The sequence below is a fragment of the Cheilinus undulatus genome, linkage group 15, assembly GCF_018320785.1.
Source record: "Cheilinus undulatus linkage group 15, ASM1832078v1, whole genome shotgun sequence".
Taxonomy (NCBI): domain Eukaryota; kingdom Metazoa; phylum Chordata; class Actinopteri; order Labriformes; family Labridae; genus Cheilinus; species Cheilinus undulatus.
This window is the reverse complement of record NC_054879.1, coordinates 8,008,991-8,035,633: the sequence shown is the minus strand read 5'-3', so window position 1 is coordinate 8,035,633 and position 26,643 is coordinate 8,008,991. Positions and strand designations below refer to the sequence as shown.

General features: G+C 38.1%; 2 protein-coding genes across 3 annotated transcripts in view; one reads left to right on the top strand and one right to left on the bottom strand.

Annotated features, from left to right (window-relative positions):
* traf3ip1 (TNF receptor-associated factor 3 interacting protein 1) overlaps positions 1-15,553 on the bottom strand; it is a 33,852-nt gene extending 18,299 nt beyond the window's left edge. The window contains exons 1-15 of one of the 2 annotated variants that reach the window (XM_041807348.1): positions 15,323-15,553; positions 13,384-13,452; positions 7,680-7,841; positions 6,787-6,915; positions 6,171-6,617; positions 5,562-5,633; positions 5,344-5,364; positions 5,143-5,166; positions 3,534-3,609; positions 3,295-3,315; positions 2,439-2,520; positions 1,352-1,438; positions 1,026-1,161; positions 903-939; positions 710-786 (exon numbers count right to left, since the gene is read on the bottom strand). In XM_041807348.1, the coding sequence (XP_041663282.1) occupies positions 710-786; positions 903-939; positions 1,026-1,161; positions 1,352-1,438; positions 2,439-2,520; positions 3,295-3,315; positions 3,534-3,609; positions 5,143-5,166; positions 5,344-5,364; positions 5,562-5,633; positions 6,171-6,617; positions 6,787-6,915; positions 7,680-7,841; positions 13,384-13,452; positions 15,323-15,445 (1,563 nt within the window). In that variant the 5' untranslated portion in view covers positions 15,446-15,553. The remainder of the gene's footprint in view (positions 1-709; positions 787-902; positions 940-1,025; positions 1,162-1,351; positions 1,439-2,438; positions 2,521-3,294; positions 3,316-3,533; positions 3,610-5,142; positions 5,167-5,343; positions 5,365-5,561; positions 5,634-6,170; positions 6,618-6,786; positions 6,916-7,679; positions 7,842-13,383; positions 13,453-15,322) is intronic. The other variant, XM_041807349.1, reaches the window with a different exon arrangement.
* A 2,226-nt stretch (positions 15,554-17,779) lies between these two features.
* agr1 (anterior gradient 1) lies at positions 17,780-26,435 on the top strand. Its single transcript, XM_041807692.1, has 7 exons — positions 17,780-17,888; positions 18,020-18,083; positions 18,414-18,466; positions 19,099-19,175; positions 22,530-22,593; positions 23,948-24,031; positions 26,145-26,435. The coding sequence occupies exons 1-7, from the start codon at positions 17,792-17,794 to the stop codon at positions 26,192-26,194; spliced, it is 489 nt and encodes a 162-aa protein (XP_041663626.1). The 5' UTR covers positions 17,780-17,791; the 3' UTR covers positions 26,195-26,435.
* The last annotated feature ends 208 nt before the right edge of the window (positions 26,436-26,643 follow it).

Here is a 26,643-nt window from a genome sequence, read left to right as displayed (position 1 = left end):
TCTTTTTGGCCCATAAATAGGCTGACCAAAGGGAATAGATGAGCAGCAGCATCAATGAGTCACCTTGCTTTATCTTAAATATGTTTAAATCTATGAGAAAAGGAGAAGAAAGAATGAAAATTACAAGAAAACCTGAAGCCTGTGTATGTTACAGCGATTACAGGATGTTAAGAGACAAAAACAGCAGGATCTAAAACCTCAATAAATGACTACTGGTTGTGCATTTTCCATTCCTAGTTAATGTGCACATGGGAAAGGAGTGGGAACAGTTAGAAGAGTTAGTTCCCAAGATGGCAGAGAGCCTTAAATTGAACACAAAACAGAGGCACGAGTAATAAGGAAAATGCAAGCATATCTAAGATATTGAGCAACCCTAGAAAACAAGCTCAATTTTCTCCAGACATCTTGATGTGCATATCAGTTGTGTGTGGTCTGTTGGAGGGCATATTTACTTGTCTGGTTATTAGCCCTTTAGCTTCACTGAAGGGGAACATTTTTGTGGTTCCAAGGCGGTGCAATTACACCTCTCCCCTCCATTTGTTTACGTCTTTCTTTTGATAATAACCAGCACTGCACTGGGCATTTCACTGTGGTTAACACTTGAGTTGGGGAGCAGTCTTAAAAAAAGATATCTGATCCAGAGGATTTGGATAAAGCTGACTGTTACTGCTCTCTAGTGGAGGTAAAGGAGAACTACTTATAAACATACCTGTTCTTTGGATTTTGGAGAGGATGGGGATGATTCATAATCCTTTTTGGTTTCAAGTATCTTTTTCACAAGGCCACCTACAGTAAAAAAAACAATGGGAGGAAAAGTAAGGGATCCAAATCCAGAGGCATAAGTGGCACACTTTACCAAATTACAAGTAACAAGAGGAGCAAAATCTAATCTGACAGTTTACCATGTTTTTCTTCACCGTTGAGTTCATGTGCAGGCCCCTGCACCAAAAAGAAAGAAAGTATTACAAAACAAGGCTCATGCTTTTACAGTGGTCATCATGTAACACATGGTTTCAGTCACTTACCACATCCATCTCAGGAGCATCTGAAGGCAGAGGGGCTGCCTCCTCCACAACAAATTGCTCATCTTCATCGTCTTCATCCTCAGACAGCCTCTTTCCATCCATGATAACAGGAGCAGATGGCTTGGCACTTGACAGCCTGAAGGACAGACAATTATTACACAGTCATAAACACTGTGGAAACTCTAAATCACAGTAGAAATCCATCTCCCCTACTGCGAGGTGAAATATTAGCTTCTATACTGAGCTTGTATTCCCTAATACAAGGTTCTCAGTCTTTACAGATCAAGTTAGACTTTAGACATCAGTGAAGATCTTTTGTCAGTCACCTCTCAGCTGGGGTCACATCAGTGGTACTTTCTTGTCTCTTGACTCGGGGAGGGGCAGGGCGAGCACTGCTGGGCCGTGGTATTCTCCTGTTGCACCAAAATTGAAGTATAATAATTAAAACTGAAAAGAAGACTTTAGATATTTAAAACTTAAACTGTATGCATTCTAATATTCTTAATATTTTAATCATCCATTGCAATCCAAATTCTCACTCTATAAATAATTTCTATATCAAGTACAATATTACTGCTCTAAGGCACCTGCATAGTCAATCAATATAAAGTATATCCTACAACATGCACAACTTTTGCACTGAAAAGTCTACATCAATTTAAAAAAATCACTACTCTTATGTTGTCTTAGTTGAATACTTACATTAACTCAAATATGTCCAATAGTTTTCTAAGCCAGAGGAGTTCTTAATTTTTATAATTGTAACAGAAAATGTCTCATTACTGCAGTTGTCATGATGAAGCCACAGTGACAAGCATGATTTGTTTATTGTTACTGTGGAAATGCTGGATTTTAAGTAAAAAACTGCTGCATAATGAAGCAGAACCTGCTAATGGAAGCTGCTCTTCTGTTGTTGCATCTCGTTCATGTTTTTTGTGCTTATTTGTGATGGACCATGATTATTCTCTGCCATCAGTTATAAGTTCAATTGCAGCAGCTAACCCCCAATGCAATCCCAGAATGCTGCCATTTTTTCTCTCACTATGTGAAATTCATCATTCAAACAGAATCATTGTTTTTTTGTTAAGTAAAAATACCTTATGATGTGAAACTTGTAATGAACAGAGTCCTCAATTTAAAACATGAAGCAAGAAGTGAAGGTGGTGGAGTGGGCGGAGTTGAGCAGTGCGTTTCTACTTGTAATCTTTTGTTAATGTTTTGACTGAGAACCGCCTGGTTTTGGATTTTACATAATGCATGCTTAACTCACTTTTTCCAGGGGAGAACAAACTTTTCAAGGGCAAAATTACTATACATTTTAACTAAATGGAAGTGAAGTATGTTGAATGTGCTTTTTATACGTGTAGACTTGAGCTCGGTTAGTAACTTGCACGGTTCAGAGATTCTACGGACCTAGAGGTGGTCTCATGTGAGGAGCCTGCAGTGTCTCCATTTTCCAGTGGAACAGGTCTCTGGGTTAGCTGAGCCTCTCCCTCTGTGAAAAGAAAACAACAGTTTGTTATTAGCTCATCATAAAACTACAAAAGAAAAAAAAAAAAAAATCAAGAAATCCTTTGCACTGCAGTCACTGACAGCTGTTCTAATAAGCACATACCAATGTGTACTTTGTCTTGGTTATAGATCAATACAACCTCATTAACACTGTATGACACATCCTGATAAGGGCACAAAAAACGAGCAATGTAACACTAGCTCAATCACAGTGCAATCCCAAATCTGATTTTGGAGTTTTCTTTTAAGCTGAATTACTTTCAGGATGTTTAAATTGTTTTTGGGTGGAGTAACATAGCTCGTACAGACTTGTCAAGCCCATTAAGCAATTATGTGCTTTATCTATTCATGAGTAAACCTGAGAGACTTGCTTGGATGCTTCAACGAAGAATACCTTTCCCTTAATCATACAATGTGTAATTTAATTATTCAAAGCCAAAATGTAAAGCTTATACCCAAAGGAACTCAGTTTGTCGAAACCAATTAATTTCTACAGTTTTTAAGAGAATTATCAATTTCCTCACTTTGCATTTGATATTAGGAAAGTGGTGTGCTCTCTGGACCTTCCCAACTACACAACATTTACTTTATTGTGATGACTGCTTAAGTTTGGTATACTAGTCCATCAGTGTTGAAGTGGGACACAATTATTTTAATGCACTTGAGATCAAGCACAAAAATTAAAAGTTTTTGTGCGTTTGTTAAAATTATCTTTTTCATACAACAGCAAAGGAAAGATAAGGCAGAGATTACTTACCTCCTTCACTGTCAGACTCATCTATTTGGGGCAAAAAAGACAAGGACATTGTTAGATTGCTTTGCTTGCAAGTACAATGAATAAAGAAGTGGGAAGAACAAATACCAAGTTTTCTGCTAAAATGTATATCTGGACATACTTAATAAACTTCTGATAATGACAAAAGCTCAGCTAGGATCCTTGTATTAGCTTTGTTGATAAAAATTGGGTGCTTTAAGGAATGAAGTTGAATGGTTTACCTTGGCTTCCTATTTTGGGTCTCCGGCGTTGCCCTTTGGCCGATGAAGGCCGAGGTATTCTAGCTGGACTATCAGACTGTAAGGAGGGAAGGATAAAAGATTACAGATACATACAGTGATAGGCATTAAGAAATCACCAATGTGTAACCATTCGTCGTCATCAGTCGTATTAATGTAAAAAGCTACAGGCACATAGATGCACAGTATAGTACAATAAAGTACCAACAGAAAGAGACAGATTGAAACAGAAAAAGGGAACATGTGGTTGTCAGTTCATCAGGCAGTAAACCTAATTTTTCATACTTCAATAATGGAAATTATATTATAATTATAATTATTATAATTATTATTGCTTTTCAAAATCTAGAGCAACAGACAAAGGAGAGTAGCTTTCTTTGTTAAGGAAAAACAAAATGAATGAATGCAATCTAGCTTTTATAAAAACAAGTACTGAAGGTGAAAACAGCAAAAAAAAAAAAAAAAAAAAAAAAAGGGAAAAAAAAATCAACAAAACTTGAAAAAGAATGGTGCAAAGCAACGTGTCACTGAGTTGATTAAACTGGATGTCCAGCTGTATGTCAGGGAACTTAATTTTTCACTGCTAACTTGACCCCTAACCCTTGATACTTGACACCCAATGTTGTGCAGGCTTACTGCCCATCTTTCTTCATCTTCGGGTTGTGGGGGCCATAAGGGGCCTGGCAGGTGCATTGTCAATACCTGGAGTTAATGTAAGCTGAGCCTGGGCATGTTAAAGGCAGCAGCAGTGCATATCGCAAGTACTGGAAGGAGGGTACAATAAGAGGGGTTTCCTCATTAGGTCCTTTTCTGCTGTGGGTCATTGGTACAGTCGGTTGTCTCTTAACCAGAAAATAGGGGGTTCGGTCCCCAGCTCCTGCAGTCACATGTGGGAGAGACCTCAAGCTAGTCACTGAACCACAAATTTCTCCCACTGCTTTGTCAGTGGCATGTGAATGTGCACCCAATGTCAATACAGGCACTTCCCATAGCTGCCTCGCCATCAGTGTTTGAATGTGTTGTGAATGGGCATGAATGAATAAGCGTGACCTGAGTATTGAGCAGCATTGAGTAGTCAGACATCATAAGTTCATATATCACTTTTGTGTTTATTTAGAAAAACTGCACACTAGAAGGCAAATGTTTGGTTTACAAAAGTAAATGGTTAATTGTAAGTTGACTTTTCGTCTGACTTCTCAAAGTGCTTTTTACCCCTGCAAGATCCCACTTATCCATTCACACCACATTCACAGACTTATAATGAAGGCTGCTAAGTAGAGTGGCTATCAGTATTAACTTAACTCCATACATGATTATGGGAGCAGGTTTGAGTAGAGTATCTTGCCCAAGGACGTATCAACATGTGACAGCAAGAACCTACCTACTGAGCTCCTACAGACTTAACAGTAAGGTTTCTGTTACAGGGAGGAAAATCACTGCGGCAGAGACAATAAACAACATATAACAGTGACACTCCATACTAACATACGGAAGACTACAGCAACCCATTTCATTGATGCTTACTCAATGTTTTGTCCCTATTACACAAAAAAAACTTGTTGAATGGTTCTTTTGATATTTGATAACTTACCTGGTTCTCAGCTGCATCCACGGGCTGTAAACAAAAGTACATTACACACATTAATAAAAGAAAACAAGGCTTCACATGGCTGCTACTCTCTATAGCAACAATAAGCACGAAGCAGCTAACAACCCCTAGGCCTCAGCAACATGTACTAAAATCAACACTAAAATGTCTCTAAGAATACAGGTCTAATGTTCTATTGAATACCTCTGTAGCTGGTTCAGTATCCTTTTTAAAAAGAGACAAAATTAGATAAATAAATTACAAATACATTCCAAAATGCAAGTTTACCATGACATTTCAATTATTTTGCAGACTTTAATATTTTAGCTGATATTTTGTTTTAATAATTACAGATAAGATCAATTTGTTTCATTGATAGGGTTATTTTTGATGAAAATATTCTGTTTAAAGATCACACTTACTGCTGGCACAGGTTTGGCTGTTTTGCTAGGCTCTTCAGAAGTGCCTTGGTGAGGTTCTTCTGATGCTCTGACCTAAGAGCAAAATTAGCATATTAATGAAAGGCATCTGTTGCTGATAAATGCCAGTTAAACAGGGCAGTGGTTCTTAAACACTGTCCCCTCTAAGCTGTTTAACTGCACAACTGCACAATGCTTCGCACCTCTTTGCACAGAAGAGAAAAAGTTGAGCACTCAAATAACCTTGACTAGTCTTCACTGTGATTTTTCTTCTAATATGCACTGTGAATAGTGAAATTCATGACAACAGGGACTGATTATTAACCATTACAATAACAGTCACTTGTAAAGATATTTGGGGTTGGAGAAGCGATGTCATGGCGCTGCCATGTGGGCGTAGTTTTAAAAATTGGAGGGAACATTGTTCACAACCTTTTTCCTGGAGCCCCCTTATTTGTACCTAAGAAAAACAAAGCCAGCCCTAAGACCCACATGAAAAAAAGTAATTCAATGCTGTCAAAAATCAATGTCAATTTTAATTGTTTCATAGAAAAACCCTAAAAAATAAGTCTACACATGTATTTCTTACCAAAACACAGGTACAGTACATACCCTGCTATTGCTTATCTCCCCATTTCTGTTCTTCTCTTCTCCATGTTTGTGTCTCTCTCTGTCCTTGTCCCAATCTTTATCTCTGTCTCTCCGTTTGTCCTTGTCTCTTTCCCGGTCTCTATGAGAATCTTTATCTCTAGTCTTTTCCCTTTCTCTGTCTCTATCCTTGTCTTTTTCTCTTTCTCGATCTCTTGCTCTATCTTTCTCTTTGTCCCTATCTTTGACTCGTCCTTTGTCTCTATCCTTGTCTCGATCCCGGTCCCGGCTCTTGTCTTTGTCCCGATCTTTGGCGTGGTGGTCCTGTTCATGGCGGTGGTGCTTATCAGAGCGCTCTCTGTCTCTGTGGTGCTCTTTCTCTCCATCTCTGCGACGGCCTTCCTGTTCTTTGTGCAGATCTGGGTCCTTCTGGTCCCCACTTCTACTGCGCTCTGTAATCCTCTTCTTCTCCTAGAATATTTCAGAGTTAATTTTGAACTCAAGCCACTGATACACACTTAAAAACTCATCAGTTGTTCATATCTTTTAACCCAAGCCAGTGCATTTTATTCTCTGCAGAGATAACGCCATCTGACACATGTTTTAAAAGTCACATTTTGAGCAGACTGAGGACTCTCACCTCTCTGTCAACATGACGTTCACGTCCCTCCCTGTTTTCCTTGTCTTGAGACCTGGAGGTGCTGGCCTTGGTCTTGACATCTACTTTTTCTCCTGCAAGCACTCGCTTCACTGCATCATCACTAGACAACTGTGGATCAAGTGCAAGACTATCACTCTATAAAATCATGCAACTTCACAAAATCCTGGTAAAAACTAAACTATTGTCACAAATTCAACAACAACACATTGTGTAGAGGAGTATCTGTTACAAGACACCTACATTCAAATCAAGAAGGCAGATACTCCACAAAAGTTACTCCAGACTATTTAAATTAGAAGGAGGATTTTCTATAGCTGATATCCAACCCCTGTGTGGGGTGGGGGGGTGTTCCGTGTCAGTGATTTGCAGTTTTGATACACAGTGTTCAACGGCAAATGTTTGATGCTAACCATATCTGAGGTTTTCTTCAGTTTTGTAACATTAAGGTGAAAAGCTCACAGATTATCTGTGTTTGTATGATCCAACTAGACAGAAAGACTAGATAGAGCTCGCAAGACAAATTAAAAAAAAAGGAAACAAAGAAGATTACATAACATCTGAGAGAATAATTTAACTCACCAGCATCAACTGCATGATATAATATCAAAATACAGTTTATAAAACAACTATCCCCCAAGTATTAGCTCATCTGTTTACATTCCTCCTCCAGGGTTCAATTAAAGTACTTCAAAGATCTCCCTGAGGTGGTGAGACTATTTCCCCGAGTGTACAGCTTTAGATGTGAAAAATAAACTCTTGACTAAAACACAGACATGATAAATTATCTAGGGGCACTAAAATATTGGAGTGTTTTTAATACAGCATTCAGCAGTTCAGTGTGTGTATCTGTATTATCTCCCAAGAGCACAGACCTTATTGAGGCAGCACTTGGCGATGGCCTGCAGCAGCTCATTGGTTTTCTCAGGCTCATGGCCGGCTACGATGCGTGCTGGCTTTGCTGCCAGAGGCTCGCCACTGACCAGCATCACCACATCTATTGCTTTCTGGAGGAAGACTATCTTTGAATCTTTATCCTAGGCAGAAATAAAAGAAGCTGTTAGGAAAAGGAGAATAAATAGAATATACAAAACAGAATCTGGTTGTGAAAGCTAAGGAACTCGAATGGTATAGAGCAGTGGTTCTCAACCTTTTCAGCCCGCGACCCCAAAATAAAGGTGCCAGAGACCACGCACCCCCACTGTACCTGATGGTGGTTGAACACAGCCATGCACAATTCAGAATAGTCATGTGCAGACAAGGCCGTCCATAGAGGGGGATAAATGGGTGAGCTCTCTAGCGCCCAGCCAAACTGGGGGCCCATGGAGGTCAGCAAAACTGTAGTCCATTATAAACTTAAGCTGGGGTATCGATATTTCATATTTAACCTGAAAAAATAACCATTCTTATCAAAGACACAAATATCTTTTTTTTAATCATTTGTGTAGTAAAAAGCCTTCTAAAAAATTTAAATCCCTTTTGTCAAAAAATAAAGAATGAAAATGGTTTAAAAATAGCTAAAACTTGTTAACAATGAGAAAAAAATGTTGAAAGAGGTAGTGAAGTTGAATTTTAAAAGCAGCAGAAATGGGTGAGGGTGGCAAAAATTGGCATTAATACTGGTAAAATGGAGTTAAAATTTGGCTGAAATGGCTTTAAATTGGCAATAGGTGTAAATTTGGTGAAATGGGACGGAATATAAACACAAACTGGCAAAAAGGGTTAACTGAGAAAGAAAAAAATAGGCAGATATTGGCAGAAATTGTTTAAACTACCAAAATTCAGCATATCAAATGGTGAAATGTGGTTAAAATGGGAAAAAACTGGGTGTAAAAAGGGTTTAATAGTAGCAATAATGGGGCGACAAAGGCAACATTAAGCTTTAGTGGCAGAAAAAAGTGGTGGAAAAAGTTTAAAACTGACAAACATATGTGTTCAATTGCAAAAATGTGGGAAAAAATATGAAAGGGGTAAAAAATATGACAAAACTTGTATCAAGTGGCAACAGTGTAATTTTAAAAATTTTCTTCTTAGTTTTTTAAGGCATCTGGGAACCCCTCAGGGTCTCGCGGACCCTTAAGGGGTCCCCAACCCAAAGGCTGAGAACCACTGGTATAGAGTTTCATTCCTGAACAATTTAGAGCGATTAACACTTAACTCTGACTGCTCTGCTTTTAAGATAATTATACTGTATTTTACTTTCCAAAGCAGAAACGCTACAAAGAATTTGCTTAAATAATAAACGCAACAGAACTCTTTCTATGGTGTGAACATGAAATCTAACAACACAAGGGAAAATCCTGAATTTCAGGGTCCAGTATTCAACATGTTACTTTTCTCAGGCAACAGCTAGAACTTAGATCTACTACAAGGGCAGCCTTTAAAATAAACAAACACATATATTTTTCCTGGATTTTAGTCATGCATGTAAACAATCAGGCTGTGTTCCAGACAAATGACCCTGATAAGCACTGCTGCCAGTCTATCAGTCAGCTGCATCTGAAAAGCCTGCCAACCGTGTAACATAAGGACTTGTAGCCGGTGAAACCACCTGGCCATTCTGTGTAACATCTGATAATAGGCCAGCCTTTCTATTGAGTAGCATGCCATTGAACAGGTATTCACTAAAGACAAATAATGAAAAATATATAAATAAAAGGTGAGCCAAATGCAACTCATTACAAGAATAGGGGTTGGCATTAATGAGCAAAATTAAGATTTGGTCTCTTGAGAGTAAGAGTGCTTGTAGTTGGCATGAAAGGCTTTCATCTAGTGGTTTTATTATTGTTCTTCTTCATTACATTTCCATCTGCCTGTCCCAGTTTAACAATGAAATACAGTGCATTCAGAAAGAATTCAGACCCCCTCCACTTCTTTCTATTTCATTGTGCTGTAGCCTGATGCTGATTACCCCATGAAGACAAAGTGAAAATGAAGTTGGTTTTTTTTTTATAAATGTTTTGAAAAGAAAAACTGAAATATCACATTGACATACGGTAAGTATTCAGGCACTTGAAATTCAGCTCAGGTTACACCGATTTCTCTTGATCATTGCTGAGATGTTTCTACACCTCGATTTGAGTCCACCTGTGGTAAATTAAATTGATTGGACATGATTTGAAAAGGCACACGCCTCTCTATAGAAGGTCTAACACTGCATATCAGAGCAAAAACCAAGCCATAAGGTCAAGGTAACTGCTTTCAGCTCAGAGACAGGATTGTTGCATGACACAGTTCTGGGGATGATTCCCAATAGCACAGTGGCCTCCATAATTCTCAAATGTAGGAAGTTTGGCACAACTAGGACTCTTCCAAGAGCTCGCGTCTGGCCAAACTGAGCAATCTAGGAAAAAGGTTTGTAGTAAGAGAGATGACCAAGAAACCAATGGTCACTCTGACTGAGCTCCAGAGATTCTGTGTGGAGATGGGGCAGTTCCAGAAGGAAAACCATCACTGCAGCCCGCCACCTCTGAGTTTGCAAAAAAGCGGCTGGAGGACTCTCAAATTGTGTGAAACAAGATTCTCAGGTCTGAGAAAACTAAAATTGTATGGTCTGGCCTCTGCTCTAAAAGTTTTGCCAGTAGGCAACCTGGCACTGTTCATCACCTGCCTAATACCATTCCAACAGTGAAGTTAGTGATGGCAGCATCATGCTGTGGGGGTGTTTTTCAACAGTGGGGACTGGGAGACCGGTTGAGAGAAAGCTAAATGAAGCAAAGTACATAGATATCCTCAATGAAAACCTGTTCTGTAGTACTCAAGACATCAGACTGGATTAAAGGTTCACCTTCTAACATGACAATGACCCTCAGCACATAGCCAAGACAACACAGGAGTGGCTCATGGACAACTCTCTGAATGTTCAAGAGTGGCCCAGCCACTGAATTGAACCCTATCAAATATTTCTGTAGAGACCTGAAAATGACTGCCCATTTATGGTCCCCATCCAACCTGAGCGTGCTTGAAAGGATGTGCAGAGACAAATGGCAGAAAAATTCCCCAGTCCCAGAGTTCAAGACGACTTGAGGCTGTAACTGCTTCAAATGGTGCTTCAACTAAATACTGAGTAAATGCTCTGAAAACTTACAATGGTGTGATAAAGTATTTGCCCCCTTCTGATTCCTGAGGTTTTTTTTGCATATTTATCACACTTAAATGTTTCAATCATCAAACCATTTTTTATATTTCACAAAGACAACCCAAGTAAATAGAAAATGCAGTGTTTGAATGATTATCTAATTTTTTTAGGGGGGAAAAAATCCAAACCTATCTGGCCCTGTGTGAAAAAGTAATTGCCCCCTGAACCTAATAACTTGTTGTGCCACCCTTGGCAGCAATAGCTGAAATCAAGTGTTTGCGATAATAGGTGATGAGTGTTTCTCATCACTGTGGAGGAATTTTGACCCACTCTTCTTCACAGAATTGCTTTAACTCAGCCATACTGGAGGGTTTTCCAGCATGAACTGCCGTTTAAGGTCACACCACAGCATCTCAGTTGGATTTAAGTCCGGACCCTGACTGGGCCACTCCAAAACCTTAATTTAGTTTTTCTTGAGCCATTCAGAGGTGGACTTGCAGGTGTATTTCGGGTCGTTGTCCTGCGGCATAACCCAAGAGCGCTTGTGCTTGAGGGCACATACTGATGGCTGGACCTTCAGGATTTTCTGGTAGACAGCAGAATTCATTGTTCCATCAATCACAGCAAGTGGTCCAGGTCCTGAAGCAGCAAAGCAGCCCCAGACCATCACACTGACACCACCATGTTTGACTGTTGGCATGATGTTCTTTTTATCAAATGCTGTGTTATTTTTACGCCTGATGTAACGGGACTCAAACCTTCCAAAAAGTTCAACTTTTGTCTCGTCAGTCTACAGAATATTTCTCCCAAAGTCTTGGGGATCATTGAGATGTTTCTTGAAAAATGTGAGACGAGCCTTTGTGCTCTTTTTGGTCAGCAGTGGTTTTGGCCTTGGAATTCTCCCATGGGTGCCATTTTTGCCCAGTGTCTTTCTTATGGTTGAGTCATGAACTCTGACCTTAACTGGGGCCAATGAGGCCTACAGGTCTTCGGATGTCGTTCTAGGTTCTTTTGTGACCTACTGGATGAGTCGTGGTTGCACTCTCAGAGTCATTTAAATTGGCCGACCACTCCTGGGAAGGTTCACCACTGTTCCTTGTTTTCTCCATTTGTGGATAATGGCTCTGACTGTGGTTTGCTGGAGTCCCAAAGCCTTTGAAATGGCTTTGTATTGGCTTTGTTGAAATGTCCAGACTGATAGATTCCAATCACTTTGTTTTTTCATTTGTTCTTGAATTTCTTTGGCTCGTGGCATGATGCGTTTCTTTTTGAGATCTGGTAGCCTACTTTATTTTGTCTGACAGCTTCTATTTAAGTGATTTTTTGATTCAACAAATCTGGCGGTGGTCAGGCCTGGGTGTGGCCAGTAAAATTGAACTCAGCTTTCTAAACACTGTGGTTAATCACAGTTAACTCATGATTTAACAAGGGGGGCAATTACTTTTTCACACAGGGCCAGAGAGGTTTGGATTCCCCCCCCTTAAAAAATTAGATGATCATTCAAACACTGCATTTTCTATTTACTTGGGTTGTCTTTGTGAAATATAAAAATTGGTTTGATGATCCAAAACATTAAAATGTGATAAATATGCAAAAAACTCAGGAATCAGAAAGGGGGCAAATACTTTTTCACACCACTGTATGTTAATTTGATATTCCAGTTTCTTCTTTATAATGAATTTGCAAATAGTTTATGTTACGTAAGTTCACGCTGTCATTATGAGGTACTAAATGTAGATTATTGTAGCACATAACAAATTGAAAAAACTTTAAAGTCTGAATTCTTTCTGAATGCACTGTGCACCTCTACTTTCAAGACAGAGCCTTCAATTTAAATAAACTACATTCAAATCAATAAAAGGAAATTCAAGAAGGTAATTCATGGAGTAAAACACCAGTTTTTCAAAGTAATTTCAATTCCATTAAATCGACAATGTCATCAAAACAATGACAACAAATAGGTTAAGGAAAGAAGCACGCAATAAAAAAATGTAAATTGTGCTAATTTGCCATTTATCCTTACCATCAAATAAGCACCTGATTTTCATATCAACATTTCAGGCTCTCTAAAAAAGACTGTGGCAGAATAATATGGCAAAACAAAAAGAATTTCTAAATACATCATATCCTATCTTATTACAGTCTCTGCTGTGCAGTTTTTTTCAAATGGCTTCCACAGCTTAGCCAGTGTTAAATCAGGCAAGGCTCCCCAACAGCAGACTTGAGTTCCGACACCTTGGCAGAATCTCACAGTCAGGTCCTGCCAGATCCTCTCACTCCATGTGTCACACATAACAGTGTGCGGTTACTCTCCTACATACAGATACCCTCAGACTCACCCGTGTAACTAACAGGCGATCTCACACACATAACAAAGGATTCTGTTCAGGAATAAAGCAAGCACTATACCAAGATCAATGTATTCATCAAAGTATGGTCCTATCAGTTTGGTGTGGTTGAGGGCAAGCAGTAATAATAGTATAGCCTAGCATTTACCTTACCTTAACATTATCAGACTTCATTTCATTTTCACCATACAGGCCTTTCATAAACCCAGTGGTCCTGATGACCTGAAAATAGAAGAAATAAAGGTGTTAGATGAGTTTGGTATTATCATTGTTTTATAAACCTTAAACATTGAATAGATACTGTAAACCACAGCATCATCCTTAAACGGATGTCTTCAGTCCTTTCCTTCTAAAAATCTGTTGATGTGGTTTTTCAGGTTGCAGTACTTTTTAAAAGTATGGTCTTCTTTGTCCAGCACAATAGAATATTCTTAAATATCCAATGGCAATGCAGTTGTCTGCTCATTTGTGTGAGTAAACACACTGCTAATCAGATGAAAGAAGTCACACATGCCAACACACTTCGCCTCATCAAATATGAATGAACATACAGTGAAATACTAGACACCTCAACAGGTGGGGAGTGTCAATGAGATCCCACCTTAGCTTAGAAAAGTGAAACAGATTTTACAGTGCTTTACACCTCAGGGTGTAAGAAGTACTATGACATAATGAGACAATGCATTTGACAAAAAAAGGTTTGATCAAGTTGGTTTATAATGAGATAGAAAAAAATAAGCAGATATTGGCAGAATTTGTTTAACTGGCACAAATGGGCATATTAGACTGTGAAATTGAATGATTTGGAATTTCCACTTGTGTGACTAATAAAGGAATATCTTATCTTGAATGTGGCTAAAATGGAAAAAAAATGGGTGTAAAAAGTGGTAAAATGGTTCAACAGAGGCAACTTTAGGCTCAAGTGGCGAAAACTGGTTTAGAAGTGGCAAAAACAGGAAGAAAATGGGCTGAAATAGGTTTTTAATAGGCAAAGAGTGTTAAAATTGTTGGGAAAAAAATGGTGAAAATGGGTTAAAATTTAGCTAAATTTGAGTAAAGTGGGAATCTCGAGACCCCCTCTCGTGACCCCAAAGGGGGTCCCGACCCCAAGGTTGAGAACCACCGTTGTAGCCAATAACGATATTATTCTTAGTGGCTCTACCTGTAAACAATTGTATAACTGAGCATTAGGCTTGGCATCCGATTTTTTTTATCAACATTATCATTAGATTTCAACATTACACACTATAAAAACAATACGAGAGGCCATCTTCTATTATCTAAATAATACGTTTCACAGCTTTTTTGAGTTATAAGGCCTATCCTAATACTTCATATTGCCACTAAGTTTAAGAGCACCCACAACTTCAATACTTATGCCTGAATGCCTAGGATTATTGCAGGCAGCTTTGAAAAAGGCACACAGAATCTAGGAAAGGCCAATATTATTTTAGTGTTACTGAGAAAGTGATTAATCATGGCTCAACGGAATCCTTCTAATTATAGAAAAGCCACTGTGATAGACTGTTTTAGCCTACTTTGGCTGATCATTTGGCCAACATACTACTGACAGCCAATTTATTACATGTAATGCTATGTAATAATGAACATAATCGGTTTGTTGACTCCTGCGTGGGCTCAGGTAGTGCCTAGCAACAAAACGACGCCGTTGACATGGCGAGTTAGCTAACGGTAATAACGGCCCAGTTTTTCAAATTAATATGCGTCTAAACTTTTAATTGTAAGGTGACGTTAGCAACTAACACTATAACGGACTGTTAACCGTTATGTTTACCTACCCTACAAATGCAGTAATATTACTACACAGGAGGATGATTTGATCTTTCGAGAAAGCTGCTGATGTAAAATCATTACATCGAAGTTACTGTTAGCCGGCTAATTTAGCGTAACTAGCTTAGTACATGCTAATGTCGGGGTATTAGCCAGCTAACTAGCTCGCTTGGCTTTTTCAAAGAACAGTTGTCCAGCCGGCCTCAGCGCTTTCATAAACAGGAGCAAATGAGGATCGTAGTGATAGTTCAACAAGCGTCAGTTTCCCAACGGTATCGTAGCATAAGCAGAACAGTCTCACCTCACTGAAGATGTCGTGTAGGTATCGAAACGGTGGCTTGCTTAGCAGTTTCTCCGACAGAGGCGGTTTCTTTATCACTTTGCCCAGGGTGTCCTGGGTCTTTTTTATCACTGCCCCATTCATCGCAGCATTCGACAGTAAGGTTCAGGAGTTTACAAACAGAAGAGAGTGCAAAAACTCGCACAAGCAGAAGAAAGTCCGTGGCTATGTCGACTGGTTGCTATGTCAATATACTGCAATCCCACAGTGCATCATTAAAGAAGACTGCGCCTGCGCGGAGGGTCTACGGTTGCCAGGCGCTTCTTGTGGCCATAGCAACAACTAACAACGTGGAAAAAAGTTGTGGAAGGAGAGACAGACAGACAGATAGACCCCCTTCACTTCTTTCTATTTCATTATGTTGCAGCCTGATGCTACAATCCTTTAAACCTTTCATTCTCTCTTTAATCTACACTCATTACCCCATGAAGAAAAAGCGAAAATGAAGTTAAAATTGCAGACAGACAGATGGACGGACTGACAGATAGACTTTTGAGCAAGGATTTTTGTAACACAGCTTTTCCAAACATCTTAGTTTTATTTTGGATGTTAACATTTTTTGTTTTGCACACAGAAATAAATTTATTGCACAAAAAACTACAAGGGTCTAAATTATTACCCTACTGATGCTAACAGTCAGTTATATCTCCTTTTTGATGGATATCAGCCTGCAATAGTTTACTTTTGTTTTCAGCAAGTCTCAGACACATCTGCTGATGAATCCCAGCCCATTCTTCTTTGATTAATCTCTCCAGCTCCTCTAGATTTGATGGTCCTCTGGCAGGTCTTCAGTTCACCCCACAGATTTTTCATAGGACACAGGTGCAGGCCAGTCAACGTTTACTTTGGTCTTCTGGGGATATTTCTTCACCAGGAGCCACATATGTGACAACCCAGATCCAGTTTTGCAGCTGACTGCTTGAGGATTTCTTTCAAAATCTTCACATATCCTTCTTTCTTTCTCCACAATTCCTTCCACCTTGACAAGATGCACAGATTCACTGAAGTATTCCCACAGCATAGCCTAATTCAATGTGGGGACGGTGTACTTTAGGTTATACGCCTCTCCTTTCTTTCCTTCTCCTTCTTTCTCTCTGCACCCTTGAATGTTCCTAGACCAAAATTAATTAAGGAATGTAACACACTGTTATGTTACTTTCTGCTCAATAGAAAGTAACATAATTTAAAAAAAGATAACTCATTAAAGCCTGAAAACACAAATTCTAGTCAGAAAATTCTAATTTTTAGGAATTGAAATGTTTTTTTCACTTTCTACTGAAATCCACCAGGCTAATCCCATTGAGTTTAAAGATCTCTTTTTCAAGGAGACCTGGCCAAAAATGGCAGCAATACAGTTTCAAAATCAAACACTCTCAAACTCACACAGTTCATAATAAACAACAGGTACAGTAATGATAAAATATCAGCTAAAACAGTGGCATACAGACAGTTTCATTTCAAGAGTTTTCAATAAAGATTTAAAAACATTCAGAGACACGAGGTTCAGCAGTTTAAATTCAGTCCGCAGACTGTTCAATGCAAAAGGAGCAGAGAATCTAAAAGCCTTCTTTCCCAGCTTTCCCAGCGGACTTTGGGAACCACAAACTGCATAAAGTCTAACGAATCTACAGCCTTCATACCTGTGGGACAGTTATTATAAAGATATATGATCTTGCAGGCCTGATTTGGCCCCTGGGCCTTGAGTTTGACACGTCTGCCCTATGGGGTTCAGGTCAGGCCAGTTTTCTGTAGTCTTAGTTTTGTTGTACGTGTCAGTGAGTGATTGGTCTCCTGTATTTATAGCTCACTATTTTGATTTACCTGTTTGGTGAGTTCAGATAAAGGAAAACCCATCTGACACAAGAATAGGTATAAAAAGGAGTGAGCACAGGTGCTTCTACTTCCATGCTGTCAAGGTAAGACATCACTAGACTGTCTGTCCCTTCAGGAGGTAGGAATGCTTTATATTCTAACTGATATTTTCAATCAGAATTGCAGTTGCTTAGATGGGATTCACAGCATCTGACTGAAAATGCTGCTTCTAAGATTACATGTGATAATTTTGATCTTAGGTTTTGCAGAATTTTTTTTTAGGTTGTAGTTATAGTGTTGTTTTAAACTTGCTTTAAAATAATATTAATGATCTAATACTGTGCTCACAAGATGTTTAAAATGGTTGCAGCAAAAGTGAATATCAGGATGACATTTAGGAGTTCTTTTGACACTTGTACAGGCATTTCAGTCATCTTTGTCAAGCTTGTTTGGTGAGTAGCTTAGTTACAGCAGGTGTCTTTAATGTCAGCTGGGAGAAAGCTCTGTGATTGCAGATGGCTGAAAATCTAATTATTGTTCAAATTAACTTCTCACTGAATTTCCCTCTGATCTAATTCCCTACATTGTCGTCGCAGCTCTCTCAAAGGACAGGACATAATGCTGCGCTGGGTCTTGTTCGCTTTATTGTTTGGCATCTGTGCCAGTGCTGGAGAACAGAAGAAAAAGGCAACAAAGTCTGAGTCCATGTCGAGAGGTGGGTGATCCTGCTTTTAAGAGCTAAAATGCATTTCAAGTGTTTAGGCTAAGTGGGAAGCTGAGAGGATCAAATCTATGATAGAAATTGTGCCTAGAAAGTGCAGCATTCTTAGCTGTTTTGTTCTGCAGGATGGGGGAGCAGCATTACCTGGATTAAGAGTTATGCAGACGGACTGACGAAGATGGACAAAACGTAAGACAGTGTACCTTAATAACAGAGGCTTTTATTGCATACTTTATATCTAGGGAAATATTTCATCATGATAAGACTTTAAGGATGAGGAAGTGAGTCATTCAAGTTGAGATGAAAACCTGTGAAAAGCACTGCACCATCTATTCTATTAAATATATCATTGTAACTCTTTCATAATGGTCTTTTGTTCATCATTTGTCTTTTAAAATCAGCTACCAGGACTTCAATTTGGCATGCATAGAATTGCAGAAGACTGCGCTCACACCCATCATTGTTCTTATTGTGTTGAGGAATGTATTGAGTTGTTTCTCTGTGCTTTTACTCTCACAGTAAGAAGCCGCTGATGGTCATCCATCATAAAGAAGACTGCCCATACAGCCAAGGTACAAAGATACTTTTATTTTTTCACTACCAGTTAATATTGAATGTCAAACCATAGGAGAGCAAAAACAGCGCCGTCCTCTCCACCCAGACTTGGGCTTGGCTTCACGGGGAACACAATGGGTGCATTCCTTAATACCTGCCAAACAGGCACTGACAAAAAGCTTAGAATTATATTCATAAATCACACAGTTGGTTTCCTGACAGTGCGCTCTATAGATGTATACTGCTGTTTCCTTAATATATAAACCTTACAGACCCCCAACAGTGCAAAACCTGGCTCTCATTTTTGATTTTTGTCATGTTTGTGGAAAAAAGTAATATGTTTTATAGCCTACCTTGAATTTTTAAACACACCAATGCAGCACATGATAACTCAGGCTTCATTCATACTGTTTGCACGTGATTAAAAATGATTAATTTGCACACATATGTATAATTTATAAAATTGTTTAATCTTTCCTAAGAAATCTACAGAAGGATTTTCTCTAGTTTTCATCTTGCATGCATTCATATTTTTTTAACATGACATGGAGGCTACAATGTCATATGTAGAAACAAATGAAGTATTATTTTCATTATTACTTTGACTGATTTTTCCTCTAATTCAAACTAATCATCTTTACTTCCATAGCACTGAAGAAGGCTTTTGTTGGCAACAAGTCCATCCAGAAAATGGCCAAAGAGGATTTCATTATGCTCAACTTGGTTGTAAGTATTTCTTAAAGAGCGCAAAGTCATGAAATATCTTTCAAGAATAGTAAGAGGATGTTAGGGAGTTCAGGCATCACAAAGAACAACATTTTTGGCACCTTTCACTGGTGTTGGCATGTGTTTTGGTTACAATTGCAAAATGGCTCTAAATAACATTAAAAAGACTAAATTTGATGTTTTTAGTTATGTGAGAGGACGATTGTCATCATTAATAAAATATCTAACCCTCAGATGCTCTTAAAGAATTTGTTATACTGAGAACGTTCATGATCAAAAAAGGCAGCATACATAAATAACAATTAAAAAACTATGCATTAGTGTGTTTATCCTGCTTCTTTGGCCTTAATTTAATTTAATTTTTCTTAATCAAGATGATAACTGATCATAAATATCAAGTATCAAGTATGAATTAAATATAATAGTTAATCTGTACTTTAAGAGTGTTAAGATTTCTTTCATAAACTAACCCTTAAGCAATACATAAACAGAAATAAAATTCTGAAAAACAAAAAAAAAATCCTAGTTCTTTTGCATTTATCTTCAATCAAGATGATACCTTATTATAAAAAAGTATGGAAAGTATGAATTATTTTTTGGGAACTTAACCCTTTAATTGTAATATTTAAAAAACAAAACAAAAAGAAATATTTTTCTATATACAACAAGAAAACTGGACTTCCTTGAAGGGGTTTATTACAGATTTTAACACATTTTTTTTATTTAACATTGTAATTAATTGTTAAATTGAGGATGTTCAGACCAAAACTCAATGACATACATACATAGCAATAAAATATTAAAAGTAATATAAAACAAAAAAATTATTTAAAATCCCTCTTCTTTTGCATTTATGTTCAAATTGTGATAAGACATGATATCAAATATCAAAAAATTTTAGAGAATTTCACCCTGTCAATGCCAGTTTCAGTGCCAAGAAATGATGTTTTAATGTAAAAAAAAAAAATATATATATATATATATATACCAAAAAATGTTTTTTTCATATACAATTGGAGAAAACACACAAAGAATTAATATAAAAATGCAAATTGGATTTCCTTGAAGGGGATTTTTACAGCCTTGGATATGTCAATAATAGGCAACAACTTTGATTTTTATGGTTTTTATGCTTTTTTTTAAGTGCTGTCAAACGATTAAAATTTTTAATCAGATTAATCATAGGGCTGCTGTGGATTAATTTTGGTTAATCATGATTAATTAACATTCATTTTAATCTATATTAATCGCGTTTCATTTTGCAAGCTTGGTGACGCGTTAGCCAAAGTGCTAGCAGAATCCCCGACAAATGTATGCTTCGTGTTAATGTGGTATTTTAAGCTGGAAGTGCTTCGGTGAAAAGAAAACTCCTTCCTGCAGAATGTGCATAATACTTGATGTTGGTCGACTGTTCCGTCTTGGGGTTTTTTTTGTGTGTGTGCTCAAATTTCCCATTGAGAGGGCCAACAGGCTGTTTAGCGTCTTCCATATCGAGTTGGTTGGTCACTACCGGATCAACGGCCCATTTGCGCATGCTCGACGGTAGCACTACTTGGACAAACTGGCCGAAATGCATTGCCAGAGACATTTCAGGGATTTTGAGTCAACCTGCGCTGTAGATGGGTTAACTGCATTAAAATCTTTAATCAGATTAATCATGATGATGGATTAATGCGCATTAACGCATTAATTTTGACAGCCCTATTTTTTTTTTGTTTTGAAGTTGTCATGAATTTTCCCATTGCTGTTGTTCATGACCAACACTGGATGCAACGCATAAATAGCAATTGAGAAAATAATAATAATAATAAAATCCTGTTTCTTTTGCATTTATTTCTTATCACGATGAGACCTGACATCAAATATCAAATAATTTTAGGGAATTTAACCCTTTCAGTGTCAATTTAAGTACAAAAATACCTGATGTTTGTAGCCTAAAAAACACAAAAAAAGTAATTTTTTTATATGATTGATGCAAAAGGGATATCCTTGAGGGGGGTTATCACAGCCTTAAATATAGAGATAATGAACAACAACTTTGATTTTGGTGCCTTTTTAAAATAAACAACAGTGCCTTAGCAGGAAAACATGAAAAAAGCATTCATACCAGCATGGGAAAATGACTGTCTTTTGGCAATGTACAGGAGAAAGTCAAAATTCAGGGCACTAGCTCCAGAATGAACGTCTTGTATTACAAAATTTATACTTTTTTACTGCAGTGGCTGGGGGATAAAAAATTATGGTATTAACGGGTTTGTTTGTTTGTTTGTATCTGTTTTAGCCCACTTGGGCTACTCTTCCAAGAGTCCATGGCATATTAACATTACAAAAATATAATAAAAACACAATACAGTATAACTGAAACACAATACAATATAGAACAGACACAAACCAAAAAACATACAGACAACACATGGATGGCATTGTACACACACAACAAAACTTATACCGATAATATTACATAAAAGCTATACCCTCAATCACAGTCATACAGTTGCAATAAAAAGTTCAAATACTCCTTAAAAGAACAAAATGTTTTTCTGGTAAGTTCCAAATGAGATCAGGTAAGCCATTCCATAACTTCACAGCCCGAAAACAAAACATCCTTTTACCAGTTACAAGCCTAGTCCTGGGTGAAACACAATCACTTGTGCTCGCTGCTCTTGTGCTGACTAAATGTCTGTCTTTCACCTGCTGGAACCTGCTTATCAACAGTCTTGGCTTCTTTTTAACATGTAAGTTATGAAATAATTGAACATTTCTAGCTTTTATATCCCTGATATACGACCACTCTAGTATTTTGTATCGCTCCTCAATAGGAGTATCATTTGGACATCTAAGAATAATTCTCTCAGCCTTATTTTGTGCAGCCTGGAGTCTACTTATTTCTCCCACTCCAGCATAACCCCAAACAGCAGCACAATAATTCACCTGACTCGCAATTAAAGTGTGGGTCACGTGTCTTAATATTTTTGTGGGTAAATATTTGGCTATTCTACCAACCATAACAGCAGTCTGAACCAGCTTCTTACATAGATGAATATATGTTGTGTCCAAGACAACCCTGAGATTGGGTTCCAATGGGACATTGTTGGTCACAAACAGCCTGAGTGTATACAAAAAGTGTACACAGCTAATTACTGACCTGTTACAGTTTCTTTCATTAAAATTTCAAAATTCTATTAAAAACATAGTACTCTCCAAAGTCATGTTAAAATTAACACCGTAAATTCCACAATAAAAGAAAACAAACCAAGAATCCCAAAAGCTGCAACATGGCTTCAGCATCCTTCCTGGATTAAAGCATACTCTCTTTGTTTTAATAATAATTTCTTTATTTCTTTATTTTAACAGGAAGAAACTGCGGACAGAAACTTGGCCCCTGATGGCTATTATGTTCCCAGAATCCTCTTTGTTGGTAAATACTCTCTACCTATTTAATGCAGATTCTATTTCATCAGTTTTTTTTACTGTCAACTGAAAATATTATTCCCCTGTGCCATTTTATAGTTAGACTTGATAGTAGGGAGATCTTATTTGTCTAACTCACTCTTTTCTAATTGCTCCATCTTTTGCACCCAACACTTCTCAAAACCAAATAAGCGCTGATCTAAGACTACTCCCCCGTGGACTAAACTCTGCATCCCCTCTAACATCACAGCAGTTTCATGCCTTTTAGCAGAACAAGGCTTGCAGAATGACAGATGGCATGGATATAATGATTGTGCATTGTAAGGAATTCTCAGGGAATGTGTGGGAAGTGTTTGGGGAACTAGCTGATCTGTCTTTCTCATGTCACCTGTTATCTGTCTAAGCTTAGCTTTTTCTATTTTGATTGGTTATTCACTGTAAGCTATGTCATTATACTTTTACAATGGAAAAAGCAGCTACAGTGTACAAGGGCTATTTTAGCATTTTGGAAACCCCATGGGAAGACCAATGTGTGGCCTCTCCCCATTTAGCTAAAAGCAATCATAGCAAGTGAGCAAAATATTTTGAACATCTGCAAAGCCACAAAATGACAGGAAATACCCAAAAGTGAAATATGAATACCAGTATATCTAACAGCAGCTGCTACAAGTCTATATGCAGGAGTAGATTTTCAGTTCACTGTTTAATGTTGTTAATGTATAGATCAACCAGACTATGATTTGCTTAATATGAAGACACATTTTGGCTTTCTGATGACCTTGGTCCTAGTTCAAGGGCTCCTTCAGTAGAGTTGATTTTGGATAATCAAATCAATTTTGCTGCTCAGATGTACTCTTGGCTTCATTAAAAATATCTGTATGATCTCAGAAAGTAATTTTAAACATGTACCTCATATTTGATGCACCTCTACAGTGACTATAGTCATGTACATAATATTTGGGCGTGTAGGGCACTGAGGATTTATCATGGGGACCAGTGGGTCACAACTCAGGGCTGGAGGGGGGAGTCAAGAGTCAGGCTCAACACATGTTGACACACCTCGGCAGCCAAGGTCATGCTCGACAGCATTTCTGTTATCCAGGCCTTATTTTTTCAACAGATTATTTTTCCATTACTCTGGTAATATGCAAGGACATCCAGAGCACAACCAGGGTTGTGTCAATCTTCCTTTCCTGAGGAGCCGATGTTGCCCTCAGTCATCTTACTCACCATACTTCAGCCTTAATTTTTGGCCAAACATGCCTAAAAGTTTTGCACAATACTGTACATGTGGCCGTAGGCAGTTGCCTACCTTAACCGAATGGTAAAACTTTTGTATGTGTTTGACTTGTTTTCTGCAGATCCAACCATGACTGTAAGGAACGACATCACAGGCAGGCACTCCAGTAATCTGTATACCTACCAGCCTGAAGACATAGAACTCTGTGAGTGACTTTTCTCTCTCTAATGACTGTTAAAGGTGATTCAGGGGGAGGGGGGGAGTTTGTAAGAAGTTAATGGGCAGACAGAATCCCCACTGTGAAGACCTTAACTTCCTTGCTCCGTATTTTGGAAGAGGTATAACACTGTTTTTGTGAGATGAGTCTGACAGAGGGAGTGAGGGGATTCACGTGGGTGTAGGGGCATGCATTGTCAACGCAGAGTCACTAAATGTGGGCATAAACCATGTCACAGCGTTGATTAAATGGTCTGGAGACAGGGCCCCTTTGTTTAATGTGACCAAAACAAGAGACTTGCATAGTTGGTACAAGGAAGCATCAGGGAAATCCTGTTTTAAAACCTATTACAATTCAACACCACAGGGTGGAGCAAGTTAGTGCATTTAAAACCTGGGAACAGTGTTTGAGTGTTGAAGGCGAGGCAAAGATCAACAAACTAGGCAGTAAAATCACTGACTGTAAACAAACACCTGTCCCATCATCATGAAAAGGGAGTGGGACAGTTTTAGAGGACCACAGCCCTCCATTAAATCAACACTTACAGCCCATGCCTTCAGGACAAATGTGCAGGATCCCCTGTGCACAGAAAAAAAACACGTTTAAATCTGTTGTTCCAGTTGCACTTTAAGAATCTTAACCTGTGAGGATACTTTAGTCAGTCTGCTCCCTTCTTCTACTGAGAGGAGACCCTGCCCACTCAAAAACTATCCAAAATGGGCATTAAGCAAAATTTGGCCCACACAAATGGCACTAAAGAGGGAGCAATTTGTATATATTTGTCTAAATATAGGGCACTGACTAGGGAACTTTGCCAAATATTTGTCCACTTAAAGAGCACTGAGCCAACTTTTATCTACGAAGAGTGTTTGTCAAATTTGTCCCCTTAAAGCACACTTCATGTTGTACAGAGGACAATTTGTCATTTTTTTCCACTCAGAAGACAATTACATTGGACACTTGGGTAACTACACTAAGAGGGCACCACAGGAGGCAGTTTGTCATATTTTGTCCACTTAGAGAGCAGAGACATATATCATCCACAAGGAGAACATTTGTCAAATTTTGTCCACTTCAAGCTCACTTCATTGTGCCCAGAGGACAACTGTCAATTTTTTTCCACTAAGAGGGCACCACAGAAGCAATTTGGCAAATTCTGTCCACTAAGAGGCCACAAAGTCTGATTTTGTCCACTTAGAAGGCAATGAACCAATAAAATCTGTCCACTTAATCACATCTTATGTTGTCCAGTGGACAATATGTCTAAACTGTCCACTAAGAAGGAACCACAGAGGTGAATTTGTCCAGTGATGTTCACTTAGATTAGGGAATACCTAAGAGGAACAATTTGTCAAATTTTGTCCACATAGGAAGCAACTTACTGTTTCTGTCTACCAAAGTTGCTTACAAGAGGGCATTTTTGCAGTGATTTTTCAAACATTTGGGTGCCAAGGGGACTATTGCCCCACCAAGTCTGCCGGTGTATTTGTTGTCCTATAAGCACATGTTTTTTAAGAATGATTTGGCTCATATCTATTTGCAAATTCAAGCCAAAAGAAAAATAATCTGCCTTTGCAAGCAAAATATGACAATAGTTTTGAGAACATTTGGCTAGGAAGGAGAACTACAGAGTCGAAATAGAAATTTTCACCCATTCTTTGTCTGTATAGAAAATGTGAAATTATGAAAATCTTTATGTAAAAAATAACAAAAAGTCTGTAAAATATTTGACCTGATAGATAAGAAGTGATGTTGCAGATTTTTGATCACATTTTGTGTGTTTTCCCCACCCACAGTAAATAATAACATTATAAGATATTAATCATGAGTACCTTATTTTATTTGTACCAAAAACTTTTTCATGAAAGTTAAAAATGTTCCAGGGTTTTATTTCTGGTTAGATGAGAGAGCCAGCTGTCTACAGGCTTGGCCAGCATGTTGTGGATTTATCATGTGAGATTGTTTCCTACACCGCAGACAATTTTGCCAATTTCAGGCAAAATATTTTTTTATGTTGCACATAAATTCCAGCGGGGATTTTTGCAAAGAAATCAGTTCATTTCCCCCCTCTGATTCTTTTTTCTCTTCTTTCTTTCAACAGTGGCCCAAAACATGAAGAAAGCCAAACTCCTGTTGCACAGTGAACTCTAAACTGGATCTGATGAATCATTTCTCTCAGTCCCTCAGCCTCTCTGGGCTCCCTGCTCAGTGATCTCCACTGAAGTGTTTATGTGCTGTTAAGAGCTCAATAAAATAGGAACTAATAATAAAAAAGGTGTCTAAGTCTTTTGAAGCAATTGTACTACCTACTGGTAAAGTACTTGGGTTTCTGATGGAGGCTTAACTTTATAATTGGTAGCTTTTAGTTCAACACAAACTGCAAAAATACTAAAGACGGAAACATTGCATTTAATTTCAAATTTTCCCCCAAAGTGCAAAAAAATAACAAATGTGAATATAAGTAAATGGTATAATTAAGCAATATAACATGAAAAATAGAGATGTCGTGCTGAATACTGTCACTCTGATATTGTGTTTATGTTCATGGATACCAAAGAAAGCTCTAAACTTTTACTTAAACATTAAAATAAATAAAATTG